The 21,224-nt window shown below is 39.5% G+C and overlaps 1 protein-coding gene across 1 annotated transcript in view; it reads left to right on the top strand.

Annotated features, from left to right (window-relative positions):
- The window catches only part of RP1 (RP1 axonemal microtubule associated), a 1,491,030-nt gene that overhangs the window by 221,481 nt on the left and 1,248,325 nt on the right, over nucleotides 1–21,224 (top strand). Inside the window, exon 3 of the mRNA XM_078686181.1 lies at nucleotides 1,999–2,656. Within this exon, the coding sequence (XP_078542307.1) occupies nucleotides 2,012–2,656 (645 nt within the window). The 5' untranslated portion in view covers nucleotides 1,999–2,011. The remainder of the gene's footprint in view (nucleotides 1–1,998; nucleotides 2,657–21,224) is intronic.

Raw genomic sequence — 21,224 nt, 5'->3', positions numbered from 1 at the left:
CTTGACTTGACTCTGGAAATTGCCCACAGAGATATTTCACACCACTGGAACCCTCCTCAGGGGCCCCTGCACAATCAATGGCGAAAAGACTTAACAGAATGACATTGATAAATCCAAAAGTTTGTGCTTGTTGAATTTATCCTAACTTATACAGAAAATATGTTATAACACATACTTGCCTGTAAGCCAAACCCCAGCCTTCCTGCAGTCTTTCCTTATTGGTCAGTGCTAACAGACTTAGCCAGGCTGCCTTGATTAGGTAATACGTGCCTCTCCAGGGGAGAGGCTATCTGCTGAAGAGAGCTCTGCAGTTACACAGGAATGCCAAGGCAGGTTAGAGGGGTCCTAAAGCATGAGGGTTCAAGGGTTCAAAGGAGGATAGGACAGGCAGGGAATTCCAGGCCTACTTACCCCCAGTCCCCTGATTCCCAGCAGCTAGTAGGCTTAAGCAAGGTTTTTGCAAATGTTAGGAGAAGGACAGCTATGGAAATGAGCCACCCTGAGAGTTGGTTTAGTCAGCTCCTACTGCTCTGCTTAGATTTCAGCTATGATGTATTTTGGAGGAATAGTGCTTTCTGGGACAGTACACTTTTTAGGATGTGGTCAAGTGTCTGGAACTTTTTTCGCCACTCTCTGCTAGTCCAGATTGAGTGAATGTTTGCCGGCTTGACTTTCAGTTAGCTACTGGTCAAACTTTGGAAGTCGGACTCTACCTTCAACTGCGACCTGGCCTGGATTCCAGGTTTGTCCCACTGAAGAGCATGAGAGTCCGACTTCCAGAGTTTGACCAGTAGCTAACTGAAAGTCAAGCCGGCAAACATTCACTCAATCTGGACTAGCAGAGAGTGGCGAAAAAAGTTCCAGGAAAGTTTCTAAGTGCAAAGGTAACATTTTGACTGAGGCCTACCGCGTGGGGTATCTGAGCAAGCCTCCATCTCAGTTGGCCTCAAACTTTGACTTTGTCCTGGTCAAGTGAGGCCAGATGTCCCGAAGTGGTGCTATTGGTTTCTAAGCACTAGAAAGTGTCTATTCCTAAAAAACATTATATCTCAGGTATTTACCTTGAATTTTGGTCATTTTGATGATAGAAATATTTTCTATGTTTTCAAATTGGTGTGGGATTTTTATTGTGTGTCATTTCTTACTTTTTTACTGTATTGGAGTTTGTAAATTCTTTACTTGCCGATCTCCTAACTTAAGCCTTATTGCTCGGTGTCAGCTACCAAGATCCTATTTAGGACCCAGTACTGTGTCTGTGGCCTTGTTTCTGGTGTTAGGTGCCCACCTACCATTACCAATAAACCACCTTCCAGCAATGTATACGCTGTTTGATTTATTGCATGTACTTGGATTGACACCAATAGTAAATACATGTCAAAAATCAATAAAGAAAGTTACAAAATATTTAGATTTAATGTATTATATGTTCTGGCTGTGAAAAACCTCCAAAGTGATTTTCATTGTGGCACGTCTCTGGCTCTTCCATCGAAAAACGCTGGGTTACATTATAAAAACATACCGTGCCTCTAAGTTAAGATTGACTGCTTTGTGCCAAGCTACCCGAGGGTTAAGAAATGGTTTATTATTGACTCTAGTAGCTCATTCTGACAAGTTTTGTGATTATTATTTGAGAGAAGTTCTGACTCTTCTCAACTATTACTCGCATTTCTTAAACTTAGAAAAATAGCTCAATGTAAAATTTAAAAATTAAAATTGATTTAATATATCTTTCCTTGTAAATGATGTCATTAGTAATGTGTTTTTTCAAGACTGCAAAGGTTGCACACCTTATCTCTTTCTAATATTTCTAAACTTTTCACTTTCCATTTTTAAAGTTATACAATAACAATCAGAGGACACATTATTGTTATCTCTTTGTTGTAGTTACTTGCATAACTTTGGTTTGTTGTTTTTCATCAAAAGCATGATTGCTATCAATAACTTAAAATTGTTATCATTTGTACTAAAAAGTCATTACTTGTTGCCTCTTACTTTCAGAGCTCAGTAAAAAATGAGTGAATCAACTTCTACTAGTTACTCTGGCCTTCAACCATACTCATCAGAGAGTGCACAGACAGCATCCACCCGCCACTCAAATGTAACGGAACCTGTTGCATCCAAACGCGTTTGTTTCTATAAGAGTGGCGACCCTCAGTTCAATGGAATCAAGATGGTGGTTAGTAATCGTTCCTTCAAGACATTTGACGCCTTGCTTGATAGTTTGTCAAAAAAAGTTCCTTTGCCTTTTGGGGTGAGAAACATTAGTACACCTCGAGGATTACACCAAGTTTCTGCCTTGGATGAGCTGGAGGATGGCAAGTCCTACATTTGTTCCCACCAGAAAAAAATTAAGCCTATTAACCTTGAGCGAGCCAGAAAAAAGCCCTTGCTCTGGCAGAGCAGCCGACCAGTCAGTGCTCGACGCCGTGTAGTACAGTTATTACGTCAAAATGAAGTCAATCCAGCACCAGGTGATAATACTGCAGTACCGAGCCTCTCCAAGAAGCTTGCTATCTTCAAGAACGGGGACACAGGATTCAAGCATTACATCATTTTGAACAGAAAAATCACCCAAAACTTTGAGGCCTTACTGGACCATATGACTGAAGTTTTGCAGTGTCCAGTCACTAAGCTATACACGTCAGATGGCAGAAGGGTAAGAAGTCATATTGCACCTGAGCAAAATGCTTATCAGTCATATATTTTTGCCATTAACAATATATTAGCTGTTGTATAGTGAATCCCCATTTATTTACATCACTGTGTTAACGTTAGACCACCAATCTAATTTTAAGCTTCATTTATAGTCTTCTGTGTAGCATTGTTAATATAGTGTTTATGTAGAATGCTTGCTCGTCCCCCATTTTTTCTCAGAAACATTTAAAGCCATCCATTTCATTTGCTTCTGATATGTTTATTTGTCTCTATCCATTGACCAAGATATTTCTTGCTATAAAACTGTATGACTGCCATAGAAAGTATGATTTAATGTTTGCTCAAAAGAGCATTAATTGCTAAAATTGAGAATCGCCAGACAAGACATAATTCTGAAAGTAGACTAGCTCTGTAGAGAGATGTTCTTTGGAAAGGAAAAAAGGTCGAATTTTAAAACGTAGACATTTGTAATATGAAATTCAACACTTTGATTTACAGAGTGCGAATTAATGGAATTCTGTGCTTATGATGAGAGAAAATCCATCACAATGGAAGGATTTGTATTTTCTCCTTTGTAAGTTGAGGTCTAGGGGGCATAACTATAAAGGAAGCAGTGGCCATGCAAAATGCTGTGAATACTCACAAAGGTATAGGGTTTGTGGGTAGTCAAAAGCATTTCATAAGTAGTTTCCCTACCTTGAAACTAGTGTGACCACATCACTCCAGGTCATTATGGACACTGTCTCCAGTACAATTTATCACCCACAGATCATTGATTCCTAGTGTTGTAGTCAAATTACGAAGCAAAACAAAGATTACATCACCAAGAGTCTATTAGGATGTCACACAAAAGTCCAGGACTGGAAACAGTTTTTGTAGTGACCTGGCCTGTAGGGAGGTGATCACTCTAGTAGAAAAACATTTGCAACTATGCCTGTTAAAAGCAGACACTTTCAAGAGTGAAAAATGAAGGGAATATTCACATATGTAGCAGCGGCAATTTCTATACAGGCTTGCAGTAAAAAATTAAAGTAAATATGAAAAATATTTTACACTCCATGAGATAGGCACATGTGGATCATTTTGTGAAGTAAGAGTACTCCTATAAATATACATCTGACTACTTCAGAAATTCTTTGAGAATACCCAGAATCAGAAGTCTACTGAAAGTTACCTACAATTATGGATATTAATCTTTTACAACTATTGCTTTGAGAATCAGATGAAAAAGTATTTCTATTAAAATATAGCTATAGGAAATTATGGACACTAACCTACATGGCATCTGCATTTTCCAGTTTCCTTTGATTAATGCTTACCCCGTAGCACAACTGTGGTCAGTGTTAACTTTGTAGAAACCTAAGTGCCGGTGCCCAAAGGTCCACTCAGAAGGCTGAGGCCGGCACCATCTCGCCGAATACCCATGTTGTGTAGTCTGGAATCTAGTTCACTGTTATTTAATTCACTAGCACACACTCTAGTCTGCTTAACCGCACTCTTACAGATCCCTACTTCCTCACTTGGTGACAGTTTTTCCTTCTTATTCTGACTCAGTTATTTTCACTTTGTGCATTTTCCACCTCTTGCTCTCGAGAAATGTCAGATGAAGAAAAATGAATGGCGTTCCTCAAATAATTAGTGCTGGTTGCCCCCACAGCCAACCACTACTCAAATTAAGTACTGTCTGTGGTAAGATAACAAAAGAAAGAAACAAGCTATTTAGTAGAATTAGAAACCTTTGGTTTTTAATTGTTACAGGTACATTACAACCCACAGAAGTCTCTATTCTTCAAAAAATGATTAAGGTACGATCTGGTCTTCTAATCTGGAAAATAATTACTGCAGTGTGAATTTTGTAGACTAGGTAGATACAAGTAAGGACCTTGTTTTCTCATGCAATTTTAACCTGTAAATCATTCTTACAGCCTCATTATGACACCATTGTGAGGCCCAGTGATTGGTGAGGGCTGAATTATTAGGCATTATTAGCGGGACCTCCTAAGAAATGTGAAATTATTGGAAGAACCAGCTATTCTGAATAAGATTCCACTGTAAATTCCTCATTTCTACAGGGATTTTCACCCAGGGAATTGGGTGCCTTAAAATATAATAATAGCTACAATAAATATTTTTTGTCATGGGGATAATTGTCCCCAGTTATGAAGATCCAGTTTGGATTACAGTGATTTGCTACATTTTCGGAATTACGTCCATTATCTATTCTGAAAATTGGTTAGGTTTTCAATGCCCTGAGAAAAACTGCTTCATAGCAACATTACTAAACTCTACATTTCACCGACTATTCAGAATTTCCATTGTTCACAAGTTGCAGTTTGGCTCCTGGGAGAACTAAGAACATGAATGGTGATAACTTGAAAATCTGAAGTTGTTCTAAAGGAACCATGAATGCACAGTATTTCAATGCATGTGCTGACAGGACCAGCCGCCACACTGCTGTTGATTAACGTAATGTAAAAAAAAAAAACTTGATTTCCAGTGTCCACTTTGTACACAAGTGTTGGAGCCCAATTCTGGGTCAGATTGGGGAGGAATGTTCGCATCCTACCTATGCGTAACCAATCCTTAGACAAAAATAGTAATTATATTTTCAGTGATTACAATGTTTGGGTGCATTGTCAAACTAGAACAATCAGCCACAAAGATGATATTTAGAACAGAAGTGTCTAAAATTCCATTTAGCTAATGAATTCTTCAGTGGCAAATACTTCAACCACTCCAGATTTTCGTACATTCTCTGGGAGTAAATGGAATTAAAATACCAATGTGGGGTAATATGTTAGATCTGTTTTCATACTGATCTCTTCATCAGGGAATAGTCAAAATTGTTCACAAGAATTCAAGATGCTGAATTACAAAGACATTTTTTAAGTTACAATTTTTGTTTTATATTAGTCCCATTGGCAGTTGGGTGGCATTAAGTGTACTTTTTGGTGCTATACCTATATTCATCAGGGAGACCCAAAGTGTCTAGTAAACACATTTCAGTATCAACCTTATAAGTAAAATTGTGCCTGTAAAACTGTGTTTTGAGTCAAGTTCAAAATGCTGAAAAGAGGTCATTGGGTTACCTTGCAATTAACAACACAATATTTGTGAATTTATTGATTGATTTATTGAATGTGTAGCATATGCATTGCAATGTCTGTGAGATTATTTTGCCAAATGTATATCTGTTTTGTAACATCCTATTCATTGAGAAAGGGAGGAAGAGAATCAAAGACATACCTCCACACCCGGAACTGGCGAAAAATAATAGTGCTCTTCTGTTTATTAATAAGTTCGACGTACACATTTGCTTTTCTTAAGATACTCTCTATTTTGGGTTTTGTATGCAATTTTTACCAAACACATGTATATGTAATAAGTGAAATGAAACTAATGTAGTAAGTCAATCTAATCCAAACTGGATCTGCATAACTGGGGATAATTATCCCAGAGACAAAAAAAAATTCTTGTAGCACGATGTATGTTTAGTAACTACTATGTTTTTTGAAGCATCATTGTTGTATATTATAATTTAAAGCACACAATTGCCTGGGTGAAACTCCTTGGAGAAATGAGGAATTCACAGTGGAATCTTATTAGGAATCACTGGTTCTTCCAATAATTTAACATTTCGAAGGAGACTCTTAGGGTCTTGCTAACAATGGCAATTATTTCCCCATTCACCAATCACTGGGCCTCACAATACTCACAATACAGTATATATATATATATATATATATATATATATATATATATATATATATATATATATATATATATATATATATATATAAATATATAAATATATTGTGCCACTCAAACATGCACTTGGAACACATTGCATTTATTTAGGCAAATATTAAAATTATTGTTCTTTTAATTTTTTGGGATACAGTTATTGTACAAAAGTAATAATAAGTGTGTAAACACTGTAATATCAATGAGATATAGAAACATAAATTCCATCAAACCATTCTATTACAGATACACAATTGGGTGGTATGGCATTTGTCTGGAATAAAATAAACTCCAATGTTCAATCTCAGTGGGTACTCATTAAATTATATTATGCTCTCTCATCACTGTTTGCATTAATCAGCTTCTTTGTTACTTAGATTGCTGCACCACGTTATGCACACCTATGATTTACCAGGTTATAGTGGCCCTCATCAATCCACAAGATGTATTGCATTATGTTTTAAAACTAATGCTGCTGGCAGTGACACAACATATTGTCTTCCTTATCGTCTATCCATTTCCACATAGTAGTTCCATGTCGATATACCATGCTTCAATCTGTTTCACTGACAGTGACACACGCACAGTTGTATGTCAAATATTTGGTCAAGAATATCGACCTGCACAACTTTCTACAGTACAATATTGACTTCCAACATACTGTTAAGGGAAGTATGCATTGGGGAGTGTAGATTAACTATTCTAACTCGACATCTGCTTACCTAGCCAATGTTCCAGCAGTCACATTTGTGTAGACATTATGCGCGCAGGTTCTTATAAAAATCTAAATATTTTTGTAGAGTATCATACCCATGCCAAAAATATGTGCATAATGCATTGTCTGATAAGTTACCTTTAGTTTTTCCCTTATGACTGGACTCCTAGCCGGTAGGATGGCAAACTTTTCTCTTTCATTTCTCACTTTCAGTACTTGTCTTGTGCGAAAGTGAATTTTTCAGAAATATTGAGTGCTGCATATAATGCAGTTGCTTTTTGGAAGTAGACCTATTCATGTGCTACTAATCATCATCAACTAACATTTTTATCTAATGAATCTGTAGGAATCATTTCTTCTCTTGCAATATTGATGTGTGCCACAAAATGTCATCCTACAATTAGAAGGAAATACAACATCTTGAGTAAATGTATTCCTGTTCAAGTAATTTGTTTTGTTGTTGTATGATAGTAGTCTTAAGAAAAAAAATAGCAGTTTCAAATTCTGGAGTTGTTCATTACATTTTCCAGTAAGAATTCTAGTGCTATTGTCAGATGTACCAGATACAATTAAGTGTGAGCGAGACTGAAGAACAGTTAATTGAAAATAAAACCTGTCTGTTTGAAAGTAACCAGTTGCTAGTTGTCATTCTAGAAGGTGGCTCAAAGTCAATTCATATGAACATAACAAAGGCTTGATAGCTTAAAAATTAAGTTAATGTTGTTGATGCACCTTTGACAAGAACTAATTTCCAAAAAATGTTAGTTAACGGCAAGAAGCTTGTTCCTCTGATATCACTTATTCCCAGATTATTCATTATTTTAAGATTTATATTCTCAGCTATGTAATATTATGGAACATAAACAGGGAATGTACAAATGAGCTCAAGCAAACATGCTGAATTCCAAAGCGCTAGAAGTGTTTATCTCAAATATAACATGGAAAAATAGCAAAACAACTAAAGTTCAGTTTAAGAATTATTTTCCTGACACAACTTTAATAACACAAAACCACTTATATACACAGAGTTGACTTAGTTGCATTCGTGCTTAATTCTCACATCTCATATCATTCATTTATTATTCCACATGAAAATAAAAACAACATTCTCTATGAAGAGCTTTCTTTTTACATCTGATAGAAAGTTGATGATAAGCAGATATTACCTATTTGGTTTAAGATGTATTGCAATGTGTGTGTAGACTTAGGTGACATTTTGTTTATCTTAAAAAAAGGAAGTCTTCGTTTGCTGGGGCACACACACACAAAGACTCAGGCCAAATACTAGAAAGCAATTGCATAGTTAGAAATTATATATTGTTCAGCATAAACATCCTCTTTTTAGGGAATACATGTTGTGCTAGTGTTGAGTCTTTTGATTTATTCTCCATGTTATATGCTGACCCTCATTCTTGCCTGACTGACCTTCATGAAGAGTACCACATTATTGTTAGGCTATGTTTTTCCTTGCATACAACAGTGATATTCTTTTCTACAATATCCATTAAAGAAGGTAATGTTCTAGCATAAGGTGCATAAATAGATTTCTCTGTTTGGAAAGTTAGGACGTTGGGGTATTTATTTGCATTGTCAGCAACTTATCATATTTCTTTTTCTCATATACATTAAAAAGACGGAAGATACAGTCTTGTAGTACACCTCAAGTTTTCTCTACAATCGTACAATTCACTTCTTATAGGAAAAACAAATAAGCAAACTTAGAGATGGCAAGCAGATGGTGGTTGGTTTTTGAACACTTTAGTTTCTACCTATTAAAATGCCAAATGTCAGTGGAAAGTGTTATGAAGGTAACTAGTTAACTAACCAGATCATGTTCTTCCAGTGACAGAATTTATACCTGATGCGTTGAAAGATACATTATGATTTGGTATAGAAGAGATCCTATGAGCAATCACTGCAGACTATTTAGAAATGCTTTAGTCAAAGTAATTTTTTCTTCACATTTAATATAATTTGCCTGAAGAATCTCACCACAATATAACAATACACCAGTTGTATACCTTTTATTAGCTAAACTGAAAATTATCTAAAACACTTGTAAACATTTTTAAATGACTGTAACTTGTTGAGGTATTTTGCTTCACAGAAGAGTAACTGCACGTTTAGACTTTACCTTTTATTTGGTGTTACTTTAAAATGACCATGAAATAGATTCCAATTTTCAAATTTACCCTGATATTGCATTTACAATTAGCAGTATCTTTTGCTATGTGTAGCAGGAAACTATAGGAGTGTTTGTTGGCGACATTAACAAAATCTTCTAATATATTCGTTTCCCTAAAATTGTTTTTCATTTGTTCAAAAAGTGTCTTTTATGAATTTCGGTTATGTTGAGTTTGCTCTGTCCTTTAGCATTGGTTCAAAGCGATATGAGTTGGCTACTTTTCAGCTTTTCGTATGCCATTAAATCAAATCATACATTATGTTTTGATTACTTGAATTTTGTTTTTCTTTCTTGTGTTTTTACTTCATTAAGCATACTATGAAGTTAGTGCGTAGAGCTTTCTGTTTGTCGCTACATTAGTGGTGTTTTTATTCAAGATAGTTTGTTTTAGAAATGTAGTAATTCCTTGTTAGAGCCTGTTCTTTGATGATTCTTTTTGTTGCATTTTCCGTATCAGTCGTAGCATCTAGACTCTATTAGGACAAGTTGATGCCTCTAAATTTCAGCTATGTATACTGTCACTGTTCATGCTTATTCAAAATCTTGAGGGTTTATGATCCCTGTTTAGCCTCCACTATGGATTGAAATCCATGAACATGGTCTACTCTGGCCTGGCTATAAAACAACCTTTAACGTAAGTTAACTGCTCTAAGATTAATACTTTCTTCTCCCTTTCTGTAGAATAATTTCTTTATAAGTGACTGTTAATGCTCACATTACATACTAGGTCTCCTGTATTCTGAATTTCTGGCAAATATTTTCTTATTCACTATTAAATATGCATTATCCTTAGTTATGAGCACTTCCCAATGTTCTCTTACCTTGGCAATAAATTGCTTTAAATTAACAATGTTGGAACAGAAATTTACCCGGCATGGTAAATACGTGCATTCCCCCTGCTCTGAGTACGCAACTGTGTGTATCTGATATCCTTATTTTTTATTTTGGTCCTAGCATTGTGCTAGCATAGCATGTGCACAGAGGCGTAGTCCTATCCTTTGTCATGAGTAGGTCCTGGAATTGTCTTGTAATCAGGATCGGGGGTGGGTGGAACACTAACTGTGCCCTCATCGTCAGCAGTGTATTCGTGTCCATGTCATGTGTGTTAGCATATAGAGGGGAGGTGGGAGTGTATTATGTTTATGAATCCATAGCTGTGACCCAACTTTTTATATATCACAGTACCACTCATATAAAATTCTGCTTCTATGTACTTACTCAGTCCTTAGCCCTAACATTCCATCTGTGTGTTATGCATGTTGACATGTATGGCCTGTGTGGAACATACATGATTACGTGGATGACCCAGCGCAATGGAGGCCTTTAGGGTCCCCTTTGGATACCCCAAGTCTCGCCTTTGCGCAAGATTGCAATAGGGTTGTTTTCCTAGACAGCAGAAGTGGATTGTTCAAATTCCTGAAGCTGGAGGGACGAGACCTAGACAGACACTGAAGTGAGGGGGGTGAAGAGAGGGCTGCATTAGAAATCGAATTAGGCCTTTTGTATGGAGGAACAGCTGACTACTCTTCCTGAGTACTGCCATTTGATGGGTGGTAGGATACACGGATGGGACTGCAGAATCTGCTGTACACAGGATAAGGAAGCCTTTAGTTGAGGCTTGGCCTATTTATTTTCCCAGATTATTTCAGTTGGCTGATGACAGTCAGGTACTGTAACCGCACACTTCTTTATGCTTCTATTATGGGTGTTCAAGGCTGGGCACTATACAGCTATGAGAAGCATTACTCTACACAAAGGCTATGTCTGTAGAGCGCCTGGAAAGGATGCTTAAAAGATGTCAAACCAGTTCTACAGTGACAGACCGAGGTTACTTGCATCATTTTTGATTTTGGTGTATAAAAGTGGGACCTCACTTGTTCCAGTTTTAAGGCTTCTATGGCCCAAGAATGGAGCGCTCCACAGAGGTGTCTACTAGACACCCAGATCAGAGGGACTGATGATAGAGATCTGAAGAGCCCGGTGTTGGAGGATTCCCATTTTCTCCATGCTGGTTTCCACATAAGAAGCGAATAGCACAAGATGCTATTGGCTGGTGCTTAGTCTCATACTTTAAGAATTTTGAAAATTAACCTCAAATCAATCTATTATTGTATGCAACTATTTGGTTTGCTCAGAAGACTAGTATTTGTCTATAATCTGCTCAGAAGAGTAGTATTTGTCTATAACCCTGTCCGATTTTCCAAATATTTGTCAGCAAACCACAGTAGAGCAGCCATTAACATCAGACCATTTCTTTTTTGTGTCAAAGGCAGATGCTTCTTTTGAAGATAGAGGAGAATAACCATAGCTCCTAGTGAAACAAGTTAACCATAGACAACAATTTCATGCCAGGATGTCAAAACGACTAAAGTGGGAGGCACGTATTTTATGCATTTAATTTAGCCATTGGGGTTTATACTTGTTTTGAACCATTTCCATGATTGTTTTTATTTAATTGTATAAATGCCATCTGTGGGCCAATATGTGTGCCCCTTTTTTTTTAACGGAGCGCCTAATGTTCAGGCAAGAGACTAGCTTGCAAAGAGCTTTGGGAGTGGATTGTCACACTGGGAAGCAGAAATAGGGGATATTTTGGGCTAATTGTTGAAAGTATAGTGTTAATTCACCAGTTGAAAGCCCATTGCAAGAATCCCTGAGAAACAGTACATGGTAGCTGTAGTTGCCTAATCTTCCTGGCTAAGGGATTATGAAGGTTTCCAGGCAAAATTGAGATATCTTGAGGAAGAGATGCTTCAGAGTTCCAAGAGGGCCAATGATTGTCTAAAGTCTCTGTGACATAAACACATGAGCACCAAATTGAGTCCCAGGAGGCCATTAAAGTACCAAGGCAAGTTGTGTGCAGAAGTTTTGCATTTGGTAGCATTGTCCAAAAGAAAAGTTAGGCTCTGACTTAGAGGTTGGTGAACGGTAGATACTATGTAACAAATGTTATGGATATCCTGTCTATCTTATTACAAGTGTTATAGACTAAAATGCACTTGAAATAAGACAGTCAGGATATCCCATCAAGTTTATGATGGTGTAACCCATCCACCAACTCTAAGTTAGGTCCTTAATTTGCCAAAGTCAGCATCTGTTGGTTGCTTTGAAGATGGAGTGATCTTCAAACCCTCTTTAAAACCTACTACCACTAAAATGAGAACACTGCTTTAGAAGCAATTAACTACACACTTCCACACTAAGAATGTGCAATTACAAGGGCTCTGATCTGTCTACCTACTCCATTTATCACTAACTCCTGTTGGAGGGACCTTTTCTTAAAAATAGTTCCTAAAAAAAAGACTACCTGAAGACTGTGATGTATCAGCCTAAAAACCTCATATATTTCCTATGCCTGTGGCAATTATGGCACATCAAAGCCTTCTCTTCACTTCAAGATTTCTTCATCAAATGTAGCTAATGAACACGCCCTAAAATCTGCTTGAAACACCTTCGGTGATGTGTTGCATGTTGACTCAATTAAAATCCAGATAGTATCTGAAGAGCAAAGGATACTATGTCCAATCCTTGTCACTCACCAGAGGGAGACACTTATATCTCAGCATGGCTATGCCAGCCAGTGGGAGGGTCCTTCGGAATTTATTCAGGTACCATCACAGACAGGGCTCCAAATTTTTCCTGAGCTTTTTCAATGACCAAAATGTTTGCTGGGCTTATTGATTAAGCCTTTTTTCTAAGTGCTTACATTGATTGCCACTGAATGTTGATGTACATTTCTATTGTCATTGTTCTTATTTTGACTTCTATGTTTATGTGGTTCACATTAATCTTATCCCGCTGTTTACGAAATATTACCCCTAGGAGCATTACATTATTTATATCTTTTGCAATACATTTGTTGTTTTTTTTGCCGTCCAGAATCTCACATTAAGACATCAAAGGGCCTATTAACAAACTAAATTTTGTGTTATGTTCATTAGTGCTGCAATAATACTACTCGCATATTACAAATATCTATTCACTAACCTCCATGCAGTGGTCTACAACTTCACCTCTCATATCTTTTATGCATGAAGATCTCTATCCTGAATGCAGAGATCCAGGCACACATATGTCAATGTTTTGAAAGTAAATGTGGGAGGGATTGAGGAGTGGCTGAAAAATTTGGAATACTTAGTACTAAATGTAGGATTTAGAGAGGAGTAAGGAGAGGTTAAGAATTGGTTTAAAGAGTGACAGACATCGACTCTTCAAAAAAATAAGCCCATTGTTATTCACAAAATTGACTTCTATAGTTACTTCAGCAAAAAGGACCCAAAAGAGTTGTAAATGTACTCCGGTCAGCCTTGGCGTAAGTCCAGCACGCGACCCCCCATAGCCACTCTGCACCATCCCATAGAAAATAATGGAGACAGAGAATTAAAATAAATACCCGTAATATATATTTTTTTAAATAAATTAATATATTTTGACTTGAAAAATTATACATATATAATATGTCTAATATAATGTATAGACAAGTTCTTGTGCAGGTTTGGGGCACGTGATTCCTTGCCCAAACTTAGACAGAAAAGGAACGCAAACAACAACAGTTGTCTTTTTGGAAACCCCTCACCCACCTACCTAGTAGGTGGCATGCTTCATCAACGGGGCCTAGCTGGATCACCTAATGCAATCCTGCTGTGCTTCAATGCCTGAGTTACAGCGGAGCAGGTTGTGAATGAGAAAGTGGTGAAGTGCTATGTGCAGTGTGAATATATGATAAAAAAGTCTCTAGGAATCACCCTTGTAAAAGTTTTAATTAAAGGGTCCTAGACATGGGTAAATACATCTTTGATGTTTACCAAGTAATCACTTGACAAATAAACATAGAAACAATGGGTCTAACATATTAAGGTGCACTAGTATGTCTCCATATGCTTTGGATAATTACCTCAAGCATTGTTACTACATACTCTCTTGAGAAAGATGAGTTCTAGTTTTTACTTGAATTCTGTAAAGCTGTGAAGAAACCCATTGATATTAAAATTATTTTATTCACTAATCTAGCAATGGTATATGGTTTAATAGAACACCAACCTGAAGCATGACAGTTGTGAACACATATGATTTGTTTCTCCTTAGGAGTTCTTCTTTGAAAGGGTACCTCAGGAGAATGTAACTCCAATACTAAACAGTTGAGATAAATATTCGAGAGAATAGTTCAAAGGTCATTGGCATCAATAAAAACTGACTTCAAGATATTTCCCAGTGATCCAGTGGCTGTAGAATTTATACTTTGAGATAGAATTGGTCTTTGTAAGGGAAACCTGGAATCCATGTAGTGAGGTCCTGGCTGTAGCAATATTGTAATGCGATTGCCTAGCAAAGTATGACATGAGCCACACGGAAGTCACAATTCACAGTACAAGATGGCCGTCATCTCTCTGGAAACATGCAAGAGTTTATAGGTTGCTGGGAATCATAGTTCAGTGCACACCAAAAATGGTCACTTGAGGGTATTGAAGTCACACTAAATCCATTCTACTTTTTTTATTTATTCTAGTAGTGGGGCATCAAAAGACTTTGGAGAGGTCGTCTCACCCTCAACTTATCGAGACATGCTTCATCATTTGATGATCTCTCACACCGGGGCAAGGATAGTACTACCCGAGAAGACTTAATCGAGGGAAGCTTTTCTATCCCTGGGAGTTCTTAGAAATTTATATTCAAAATAATTACACTTGGTCCTGTTTTTCTTTTGGGGGGGGGGGGTGACAGAAATGAATGTAAAGTGTACCTAGTGGTCTACTCAAGAAAGTCCTTTATTCTCCGAGTACCACTGGTATGTTTAAAAACACTTTAAAAAAAGTCTCCCTCAGAGTGAATTACAAAGAAACAGTATACCTAGAAATTCTAATGCAATCATAGTTCACTACCAGCACAGTGTGGTGAAATGCATCCTTCCTACACGTACAGCTACATCCCTGACCGTGCTAGCACACCGCGATAGCCTTCTCCCCTTCCCCGCCCAGTAACTCCTTCCATTTCCCTCCCCCGGGCCCAGCAGAACCACCTCCTTTCCTCAACTTCCCTTTCTCCCAACCCCCCTCACTCTGCCAGATGCCCGTTCCCTCACAGCCACCTCTCCTAGCTGACAGGTCCTCCACAACCACCGCACCTCTTTTCCTCCCAAACCTCCTATATTCTCATGACTCCACACAGGCCTCCCCTCTCCTTCTACCCTACCGCTGTGTTCCGCACCCTTCTCCCCCTAAATTTGTCCTTAATTTCTCTCCCTCTTGCAACACCAACAAAGACTACTCTCCCTTAACCTCCGATTCACTAACTCCCGCTCTCAACCTCCACCCTTCCCCACTTATGAACCCCACACCCCAAATTACCTCCTGTCCTGCCACCTCGCCCTGCTTTCCACCACCAATTCCACCCCCTCTTGTTTCAATCGAGCCACCCAACCTTCCGTGCTCTGCCTCATTCTCACTAGAAAACACGCTAGGCTCTCTTATCACCTCCATCTCCCAGCTTACAGCTGCCATTTCACTTTTATGCTCTAAGATCGCCACCCCTTCTTGCACCGCTACTCCTTCCCAACTTCCCACGAGATGCACCTCGCCCCCTCACCCCAGTACAGCCAAGCTCAACCTGTCGTCTGAAATCTCTGTTAACTCGCTCGAGCCCTTGAACGCCACCCTTCCTCAACCGGTATACCCTAGCAACCCCACTATCTACACCAATCCGACCATCACTTCTGTCAGAACAAAGCATCCACCTAAACCCACCCGAGCACCCCCACATAAGTACAATATCCCGATCACCCTTCAAAGCCCTAGTGCCCCCGTCACCAAAACAGTCTTGACAGAGCTGCGCTGCATGCTGCACAACTGCAGATCGGCAGTAAAACACAACTTGAAATCTCCGATACCATCACCCTTCACAATATTGACATGCTCTTCCTCACAGAGACCTGGTTCAAAGATACATCTCACTCTATATTTGATCTCCTATTACCCACAGGTTATTCTTTATTTAGGAATGACAGAACTGACAACACGGGGGGAGGTGTTCCAGTCATCTTTAGAAATGCCCTCCAACTTAGGCCTCTCCTAACAGCTCCTCCAAAACCTTTGAATGCCTTTCTCTTGAGCTTCAATTGCAACACCGTTCACCCCTCAGATTCCATGTCATTTACCGCCCGCCTCGTAGTGGCCCTTCGTTTATGGATGAACTCACCGACTTCATCAGCGACCAATACTCGCGAAGTGACAATCAGACCTTCGTTGGTGACTTTAATCTCCACTGGGGTGTACCGCAAGACTCCTCTGCGAACTCACTGGCCACTTTCCTCTCTGAAAACGATCTTATCCAACACTGCACTGAATCAACACACTCTAAGGGCGCAATCCTGGACCTTGTTATTTCTAAAGCAGGCATGCTTTCTACCACTACCCCAATTCATGTAGATTGGTCTGACCACCTCCTCACCCCATTCTCTCTTCAACTTTCACACTCTATAACTCTTGGCCAACCCAAGAGGGCCATCTCATGGTTCCGTGATGCCAAAAATATTGATGTCGGTCCCCTCTGTGAATCAGCTTTGTTATCACTTCCAAGGCTAGACCCGAACCTAGATGTTGACGAACTCACCTCCCAATGCCTCATAGTTCTCTCAGCTGAAATTAATAACGTCGCTCCACTCAAAAGCAAAAGGTTAAGGCCCACTCCCTCAGCACCTTGGTTCAACAAGTCCCTTTATGAGGAAAGGAAGAAGCTAAGATTCCTGGAGAAACAATGGAGGCAAGTGCCCTCCACCGACAATTTGGTCATGCTTCGCTCAGCAAGATCCAAGTACCACAAGCACATCTTCCTTGGGAAAGCGGCACACTTCAAAACCCTCCTTGACTCCGCCAAAAATAGACCCAAAAAAACTATTCGATCTCATCAAAATGCCTAACTGCTCTCCCCCAACCTCCAAGGTGGATGATTCTACAAAGAGAGCAGCTGATTTCGCTATTTTCTTCGATGAAAAAGTGAAATCACTTGTGGATCAGGTCGCTCATCCTACCCCTCCAGAGGAGCGCAAATCCTCAGCCATTTGGCAGAGCTTTGACCCCATATCTGAAGATGCCCTTCTCAAGTGCATACGAGAAACGAAGCCCTCCAACCATTCTCTTGACCCTATCCCCAGTGCCATTGCCATTGACTTCTATTCCCATTCCCTCTCCTATTGGACCACTCTGATCAACCCCTCCCTCTGGCAAGGCTCCCTTCCTGCCTCCTTCAAAACTGGGCAGGTCACCCCTCTTCTTAAAAAACCCACTGCTGATGCGAATGACCTCAACAACTTCCGCCCCATCACTAACCTTCCCTTTCTTGCGAAGATCACAGAAAGATGTGTAGCAAAACAACGCTCTCGTCATATCAAGGACAATGATCTTCTTGACAATTGTCAGTCCGGCTTCATCCAAAACTGCAGCACTGAAACAGCCCTACTGCAAGTGGTTGATGACGCGTTGAGGATACTCGATTCAGGGGGGTCCTGTCTTCTAATTCTCCTTGACCTTTCCGCAGCCTTTGACACTGTCAATCACAACACCCTCCTCAATATTCTTCAACAGAGAATGGGCATGGAGGGCACTGTGCTTAAATGGTTTGCATCCTTCCTTTCTGACAGATCCCAAATGATCAAAATAGTGAACAGTCTTTCACCTCCTGTGGCGGTAGGTCAAGGTGTTCCCCAAGGCTCGATACTTGCTCCCACATTGTTCAATCTCTATTTAGAACCACTGGGAAATCTCCTAAGTAAATCCGAGATTCACTATCATCTCTATGCTGACGACACTCAACTCTACCTCAAGATTGCCTCTACTCACGATCTCTCCATCCTAAGCTCCACTCTCGACTCCATTCAAAACTGGATGTCAACTCATCAACTGATTCTGAATCCCTCCAAAACTGAATTCCTCCTCTTCTCCTCCTCACTCTCTCCTCCCCCGGTTCAATCATGGATGGATCAGATGAATCTACTAAGCAATAAACCCATCATTGTCGACAGCGCCAAATCCCTTGGTGTCATACTAGACAAAAAACTCAATCTAATTCCCCACATCAATTCCATTGCAAAATCTGCTCGATACCAACTGCGCCTTCTTTGGGGAATCCGCCGCTTCTTCCCAGAGCGGGACCTTATAACCCTGGTGCAATCACTGGTCCTCTCCAAACTCGACTACTGCAATTCTCTTCTTACAGGCCTCCCCAAATCCCACTTGTCCCCACTTAAGTCTGTTTTCCACTCAGCAGCTCGCTTCATTTATGGGGCCAAAAGAAGCGATCACATCACACCGATGTTATCTACCCTCCGCTGGCTTCCCTTTGAGGCTAGAGCTATCTACAAGACCGCTTGTATCACCCACAAAGCCTTGCACTCCTCCTCTCCTCGCTACCTGGCGAATAAACTGAAACTCTCTGGAGGCTCTAGACCTTCACGCAATGCGTAGAATCTACTGCTTGAACCTCCCACTTTCAAGAAGGAAAGAACGATGGCCCAATCCTTTTCAGGCAACGCAGTGAGAATCTGGAACTCATTCCCGCCTCAGCTCCGGACCACTGCCTCCTCCCAGGCCTTTAAAAGGGACCTCAAAGTTCTCCTCCTCCAGAGACACCTCCAAAAGTAACTCACGTCCTCTCTTTTACCTGAAGGTAGACCTCCACTGAAAGGTAGACCACTACTGAAAATTTCTACTTTCCATGACCATGGAAGTTCCTTCCCAGTGTGTTCTTGTGGTTAGAGTGTTTGCCTTTTATTGCAGTATTATCGATGTACTTGTGTTTGGTACCCTCTTGCAACTTGCACTCACCACTTTGCCCCTGTAACACACGGTTTGCTTCCTCTCACATGTTTTTACCTTTGATACTTGCACAAGTGCCACCTTTGCCTACGTAACGTTTGTTTTTGTGCATGAGTGTCTAGCATATATTGCAGTAATATACCTCAAATTATACTTTGTTTTCTCTTGTAGCCTGCACACTTGTCACTTTTTCCTCCTGTGCACTTTTTACTACCTCGTGTATTTTTGGTTGCTCACAATTTTTTACTACCTCATGTATTTTTGTTTGGTCACAATTATCACTTTACCGTATGTAACGTAACGTTTGCTTTTGCAATCTGTTGTTCGTGTAATGTTCTCAGTTTGTATCATTTCTGTTCCTATTGTGAAGCGCTCTGACGCCTTCGGGTAAAGTCCGCGCTATATAAAACTGCATAAATAAATAAATAAATACATAAATTCTCTGAAAGGCACCCGGAACAAGTGCATTTGTGAGCACCGCCCCCATGCACATGGTCCACACAAAGAATGAAGCAGAACTTACAGCGCCACTTCCTGACAATAATATTCAAGGAATCCTAAAACATAAGCCTGTCATACCATTGGCATGTAGGAGTGATTGCAGCTTGACTGAAGATCGCTAGTGGATACATTCACTGCCTATTAAACTGCTCTTAAATATTGAGGTGGTTCTGTGAAAAAGATGTATACATACACTCATCTTAATAGAATAGTAGGAAGGGTATTAAAACATTGGCATGGTCACAGACTGCTCATCATTTGGTAGATAGACAAAGGCAATGATTTGATTCTTTGTAAGGCTTTAAACTGAATCACAACTTAGAAGTCAATCCAAAAGATTGGTGGTCAAGGATGTAGCAAATTCAGTTTTAGAGGACTCCCAGTCATAGTAGGGTGATCCAGGCTCTAGGACAATTTCACCTGTGAGCCTGTTTCACTCGTTTAATTTTCAGCTCGAAGACGTTGCAGCGTCCAGCAGGGAGAAGTTGAAACAAGGAGCTTCATTGTATTCGTGCCAGGCATCGACTTGGCCTGGTCCACCAGGTTCTAAAAAGAAAAAAATCTGGATTAAATAAATTGAAAAGGTTGATGCACCTATGAAGGTAAAACCTAACTGTACAAGCTAGACTGAATGAGCTCACTGGGTGGGAGGTAGGTGAAGGTGTCGACTTGTTCATTCAAAAGCGAAATTTTACAGAACCAGATTTAGCTATAGATCATAATCATTGCTCCAGCAAACATATTCTCCATTGTACAGGTTTCCTATAGTCAGCACTTCTTCAGTTTTCATGACACTTTCAGCTTTGCAGGGCTCCTCAAACTGTTCAAAATATGATTATGCCTCAGGTCAGGAATCTAGCGTTCCTAATTCTGCATTCAGTGAATCTAGGGATAACAGCTTTTATACATTATGCTGAAATAATAATTGCTCAAATAGACGGATTAATTAATTCTCAACAGTTTCACCTTTTTCAGAACTTACATTTAGTAAATTTGTACATTTAGCAAGATCTCATGTTCAGCCATAGACCATTGTCTGAACACTTCAGAAAACAGGATCCAAATGGTCAGACAGTTGTTGATGTCCATGATAAATAACTTGCTTGGTCTAGCCATTGTCCCTACATTAGCTTGGCGTCTTTCCAAAAAAACATCCCCGAATGCTGCCTATGGCAGCTTCTCTCAACCCATCACATCTGCCCTACCAGTGAAACTCTTGACGAGTGTGGGTTAATCGAGTGTGGGTTTGAATCCACCCCAGCCGACACACTTCCTAATACACACCAGGTTGGTTTTCATCTGTATAGCAGGGCTTGATTTTAATTTCCTTCCTGATTTGTCTGAACTCTTCAGTACTGTGGAACATGAATCCTTCTAGCCGGTTTAGAAAAGTTTCGTATTCTATCTATAAACTTATCACAGTGTAAATCCTTCTTAAAAGACTCTAACTTGCCCCAAATCCCCTCTTTGGAATTTGCCTTACAAATACCTGGTGCTGCTTAAGGTTAGGCTCTATTAGCTCAAATGTTAATGGGTATTTATCTCTTTGGATTTCTTCTCTTGTAATCAATGGGCTCATTGTATATAAACATGCAGGTGATATTAAGTTTCTGACCAC

The sequence above is a fragment of the Lissotriton helveticus genome, chromosome 4_1, assembly GCF_964261635.1.
Source record: "Lissotriton helveticus chromosome 4_1, aLisHel1.1, whole genome shotgun sequence".
Classification (NCBI taxonomy): domain Eukaryota; kingdom Metazoa; phylum Chordata; class Amphibia; order Caudata; family Salamandridae; genus Lissotriton; species Lissotriton helveticus.
The sequence above is the reverse complement of the archived record's forward strand: the minus strand, read 5'-3'. Positions and strand labels throughout refer to the sequence as shown.